This window comes from Myotis myotis, unplaced genomic scaffold (assembly GCF_014108235.1).
Source record: "Myotis myotis isolate mMyoMyo1 unplaced genomic scaffold, mMyoMyo1.p scaffold_m19_p_8, whole genome shotgun sequence".
Classification (NCBI taxonomy): Eukaryota; Metazoa; Chordata; class Mammalia; order Chiroptera; family Vespertilionidae; genus Myotis; species Myotis myotis.
The window spans coordinates 85,821,719-85,827,718 of record NW_023416390.1 but is presented as its reverse complement, the minus strand read 5'-3'; the positions used below and the strand labels follow the sequence as shown (position 1 = coordinate 85,827,718).

Genomic DNA, 6,000 nt, shown 5'->3' with positions numbered 1-6,000 from the left:
GGCGGCGAGGGCAGCCGCTCGCCAGGTCGGGTGGTATTCTGTAGCTACAGGACATTGTGGTGAAGAAGCTACCAGATCTGGGCTTAGAATGGTACGTTATTGTTTGTATTTTATCCTTCAATAAACCTGATTTTTTTAAAACTGAGCAGGTAAAAGTGAAGCCAATAAACAAATGAGACCAGACAGAGGTAAAAGGAGAACCAGACGAAAGGTACATCGGGAAACATCCGCAGCCGCTATGAAGGCTGAAAGGCCCAAGGGTTCTGCAGCAGGAAGTCCGGGGTGACTGCCCAGACAGCCAGGACAGACAGGGAGCCGGCAGTGGGCCCTGGTCACGTGCTGGGCCTTGGGTAAACAAAATGTTTTAACCATTAAAGACAAAGAGGGGAAAGGGGGTAATATTTTCCTACACATACACAATTCAAGCATCTCTGTAGGGAAAAGCCACCTATACGGATACCGAAACGAATGCGTCCCTAATAAAGAACACTGTTTGCACAGCGTGGGTGGCTGAGATGGCCAATGGCTTTGAGGAAGTGCAGCCAGCGCTCAGCACCCCTAAGGAAGCCACCCACCCTGTGAGGCCCCCACCAGGCCAGCCCAGCCCTTCCCTGAGGGCACCCTCCCCCCCCCCGCCCCCAGCAGACTGAGCGACGGGCCAGCGTCCAGGTGCTGCAGAGAAGCCACCACGGCCTACTTTTACCATAATAATGCCACACATTTGTTTTCACGGGTAAATCAGATTTTAGAAAGCTTTTCCAGTTGTAACCACTGAAAATAGACAAGTGCATTTACCAATTTATCCTTTTGGTTCCTGGTGCTACACTGGCCTTGAGAAATACTTGTTTTAATATTTGCTTATTGTAAAATATAAATTGATAGACACTAACTTTCCTAAGGATTTTGGAACTTGAAACCACTCAGACCCCTGGCTCTCCGATGCCTGGTGATCTCTCAGAGGAGAAGGGCTACTTACAGCAGCTGGGCCTCGCCCCTGTGCAGGGCAGCAGCCTCTGCCCGGCCAGGAGGGCTGCTCAGCTCACCTCAGTCCCAGCCGCACAGACACCAGCGTGCTCCGCCTCTGTGATCCCAAGTGTGGCCGTGGTCACTCCGGCAACGCTTCCCACCGTCCCGTCCGTGCACCCGCGCACCTGGCTCCGTGGCACAGACGGAATGACTGAATGAGGAGCGAGCACCTCACTGGGCAAAGACAGGAGTGGAGGTGTCACTGGAGGCAGCTCTCTCCACGGAGGAGACGAGCCACAGACCCAGGAGCCCACGTTAGCTTTCAACTTTTCACTGCATCATCTCCAAAAGGCGGCGAGAAGTGAGACTTCAGTAGTTAACACGTAGCAGTAGGTGGTCTATATTCGCAACATGCATTTTTAGGAACAGCCTTGCTGGGGAGCAAGGCAGATGACCAACTCCATTGGCAAACGGATTTTCCTAAACCTCGTGACAAAAAACAACCTAAAATCACTAACAGCACAGGCAAGTCAGCTTGGATTGCTTGGCCACACTAAAGCTAGAGCAGCCAAAGTCAAACACATTTCAAAAAAGGATAAGCAAGAAATCATTACTTCTCATAGCAAGTAATAAACTCATCGCCCAAGAGATAAAAAACAAAAACATTTAACGGAATCAAACCAGCCTCGGGGAAAACCCAGGACACCCTTGCTTTTTTATTTTTTTTATTTTAAAAAATATGTTTTAATTAATGTGAGAGAGATGGGAAGGGAGAGGGAGAGAGGGACAAACATCGATGTGAGACGGATGGGGGCCACCAGTCAACCCGCGAGTGCGACAGGCTTATGAACGCCGAGGTCCCGACGGGAACTGGCAGATGAGAAGGAAAGAAGGGGCTGTAAGGGGGTGATCCGCCCACCGGGGTCCCCTATCAGCCGACTGAGCAGCAGGGGCGTGGAGCGTGGCGGAACAGTGACCGTGCACAGAGGTCTGTCTAGGAACCGTCCCTCCTCCACCAGGGCTCTTAAAGCAGTGGTTGCCAATGTGGGCACGCCCACAGGGGCGCAACTTGATTTTTAAGGGGGCAATTTGAGAATGAGTTATCAACAGAGAATTTTTTGCATTTCTTATGGTTCCAGGGGCCTCATATACAGTATATAAATATATATTGTGACATATTTATGCATTTCAGTTCTCTTATATGTTTTGAAACTTTGCTATTTTTTTCATATCACTTCATACTATTATTTTTTAACAATTTCTTAGTGATTCCTTCCTCACTACTTCAACTGTCCTTTCATTCTTTTATTTTTCTCTTTCGTGGATGCCATGTTCTTTGGAAGCTTATTTAGACCAAGTTAATAGACTTTTAGGCTTCCTCCACGTGGATAAGAGTTCACTTTTTTAATAATAAGAATTATATCCCACGGGGTGAGGGGAAGATCAGAATTTTAGAGAAGCTGAGGTGGGGCATGGCCAGAGAAAGGTTGGGAATCACTGTCTTAAAGAAAGTGTCCAGAGGACAGGAGCTGCCTAGCAGCAGGCCCGGAGTGCACCTTCCCGGTTTGGGCACTAGGGGTCCCCAGCCCCAGGGCTGGCTTCCCACCGGTCACCCCCGTCCCGCCTGCTATTTCACAGCCTCACTTGGTCCATGGAGCTTTCTATTCTGTAAGTTTATGGCTGGACAATGAGGTCACTGGATGTTTGAGGGAAATTACATCTTAAAAAATAAAGAACAGAATAAGAGAAAAAACAAAAATTAAGCAAAGATAACTCTGGGAATTGAACTTTACAAAGACTTAAAATCCTCAGAAGTAAAGATTAAATCCGTAAAGATATAAAATCCGTACGGCCAAAACCAGTTGCTAGGAAAAAGGAACAATTAGAGACAAAGCAAGATTTTGTTCTCAAACACACACACAGATATAACACTAGGAAGTGCAAAAGCTGCTCACAGGAGCTCTGGAAGGAAAGACCAGCAAGCAGAGGGAACTCATCACAGACTCCAGCCACGCCTCCTGGAGCTGCAGGCACAGAGCCTCCCTGAGAGACCGCACATCTGGACCATCCTGGAGCGTCTGACACTGTGGACAGTGTCCTCCATCACTCCAGACGGACGGCAATGGGAGTAACAGCAGCTTAACAGCAGCCAGAGATGCTGAGGGCAACGAAGCGAAGCCTCCCAGAGCTAAGGGAGAAGTATCTTGAACCTGGAATTCTATTCCAAGCCAGACCCGCAACTAAGGGCAAAGGTGACACTCCACAGCATGAAACAACTCATACCATCTTTTATTTCTTGTGCTTATTAAAATCCAACTACTCGTGATGGGAAGTGATAGCCAACAGGTGGCACTAGGTTGAAAAAAACCAGGTTGTTTCAAGATTGTGAGTACCTTCTCCTTTTTTAATTTTTAAGAAGAAAGAGTAGTCATCTCTCCCAAAGGAAAGATTGCTAAAATATACTGTTTGTATTTATTTCCCACAGTCTAGTTCAAAGGATGAATTGAAATAAAGTTTGTCTGATGTTGCAGAAAATCACACAAGAATAATGAATAACTTACTCTCAGTTTCTTTAATACCTGCATTTCACATGTATGACGAAAGGGTACAATAAGAAGGCTGAAATCCTGAAAATGTGTATTTGTCTGCTTTTTTTATTCAAAAGTCCATGATTCTTTGGGAAGTTATACAAGATTGTTTTCCAGTCAGACCATAATTTCCATGAATTCTATATAACCATGAGTTTGAAAGATTCCTGCTCCCCCACCCCAATTCACTTTGGGCACCTGGGTGTGAAATGTCACTTCTGAAAGATGGGGAAAATGTGAATACTGGGCTTTTATCACAGTTCTCCTTTCCTCATGAAAAATTTTCTGATTGCTGAATTTAGAATATTGAGTCAAGAAAGATTAGCAATATCTCACCAATAAAAAAATTTTTCTAACTAAGAATAGCGCTGTCTCAGAAAAAAAATTAGGAACAGCAGCCAGTTCTCAGAGGTAAAAGAGCAATGGCTTAACCTTCCCAACTAATTCCAATTCTAAATTCAGAATCGCTTGGCAGCGCCAGGAGGGGCGCAGGAGCCTGGCACGGGCTGGCTTCCTGAGCTGAAGGCAGTGCTGCTCTGGCAGCCCCCGGACTGTGCCCTGCGGGAGGCCTCCTCATGTGCAGAGCAGCGACCTGGAAGACAGGATGTGCTGACTGCCATGGAGACAAGGAGCCGAACCACTGGACCGGCAATTACAAGAGGATTTAGCCAAAGAAGTTTTAAAACCTGATGAGCAAAGTGCATCATTTAGAAAGCGTCCCACTGCTGACTCTTCACTCAGTCCATTAAAGAGAAGCTCCTGCCAAACCCAGATGCCACAGGAAGGATCAGCCGACACAGACAACCCCTGGCCGGTACTTAAATGCAAAGACACAGCTTCCATCTCTCATACGGGAGAGGAGTTATGAGCTTCGTATTGACCTCTGTGGGAGAACTCAAATTTCTTTTTTTGTTACTTCAAATCCACTCAGATTTCCAAGAAATATATCCCCCCAAATCTGGGTTTTTCAGCGTCATTAGAGTTTCATGGATTTTTCTGAGTACTACTGTTAAGCTGACAAGGGTTGGGGGAGTCATATCCCACCCCTTCTCCCAAAACCTAATAAAATAAGACAATTTTATTTCAAAACAAAAGGTGCTAATGTTATGAAATTGGGGGGAATAAGACACTATGACAGACCGCTTCCATTTTAATTAACGTTGGACTATTTCCTACCTCTCGCACTCATACTTGGTTAAACTTCAGGGAGAGAAGGAGGGAGGAAGGGAGGGAGGAGGGAGCTGCAAAACCTCCTGACAGCGTGGCCGGTCCATGCAAGGTCAGGGCTTGTTTCTTCTGCCGGCCACAGACTCACCAATATTTTCCCCATTGAAGAAGTCCGCGTGGAGAGGGTGGGCGAGCAGGGAGCACACAAGTAGACCAGTCTTCCCTCAACGACAGCCCTATGTCCTCAGTGGCAATGGACTCCGTCCGCCATCATGGCAACATCTCTTCACAGCAAGCAACATCTCTCCTTAAAACTCTTCTTGTTCTTGCTGCTTTTCTTGCCATTCTTGTCCTTGTTTTCTGACATCTTCTTTGCTCTGATTTCTCTCATTAGATCAAAGAACACCTGGGGTGAGGAGGAAAGAGTGAAAAGAACAGGAAGGAAAAAGCCATTTAATGATTTTAGGAAGCAATTAAACTAAGGATAAAATCATACTCATTCTTATAAACTATATGTCATCAAAAACAAACCACCTAGAGTAAATAAGATTAACATTAAAAACATATTCTAATTGCCCTGGCTGTTGCTCAGTGGTTAGAGCATCGGCCCAAGCACTGAAGGGTCTCAGGTTCGATTCCCAGTCAAGGGCGTGTACCTGGGTTGCAGGTTTGATCCCTGGCCCCAGGCCAGGGGTGTGCAGGAGGCAACCAATCAATGTGTCATATCCCTCCCTCCTTCCCTTGCACTCTCAGGATGAGGAGGGATAAAACAACACAGAACAGACCTACTACAGGTGGTGACGTCACAGATCCTGAGAGTGACAGGAGGAATCAGACTCGCTATCATGGCCAACCACCAGAAAAGGAAATGATGTAAGTGCCTGTTCTTGTTTAATCCTTACACGGACCATAAGAAGGTGGAAACGTCATTACGCATGACAGTCCCCACAGAGCTCAACAGCAGGCCCAGGAACACAGTTGTGTGTGTGTGTGTGTGTGTGTGTGTGTGTGTGGGGGGGGGGGGGGGGAGTGTCATAAACAAAAGCTCCTGCATATGAACTGGGGAACGGGAAGGAGACGTGCTGGCAGGCCACCCTCCCCACGCATACCCCTGCCCTAACTCTGAGGAACAACCCTCCGCTGTTCCTTGCAAACTCGCAACGTCAGCTGAAAGGAACTTTATCAAGAACAGACGAGACTCATTCTTTGAATGTCAGTATGTTGTTTGGATACAGATTATCATTTGTCACAATAGTTTGGGTTTTGCCCTCTGCTCCCA

At 46.8% G+C, this 6,000-nt stretch overlaps 1 protein-coding gene across 2 annotated transcripts in view; it reads right to left on the bottom strand.

Annotated features, from left to right (window-relative positions):
* Window positions 1-3,600: 3,600 nt before the first annotated feature.
* RALB (RAS like proto-oncogene B) overlaps window positions 3,601-6,000 on the bottom strand; it is a 39,778-nt gene continuing 37,378 nt past the window's right edge. For both annotated transcript variants that reach the window (XM_036319801.1, XM_036319802.1), the window contains exon 5: window positions 3,601-5,127. In XM_036319801.1, the coding sequence (XP_036175694.1) occupies window positions 5,008-5,127 (120 nt within the window). In that variant the 3' untranslated portion in view covers window positions 3,601-5,007. The remainder of the gene's footprint in view (window positions 5,128-6,000) is intronic.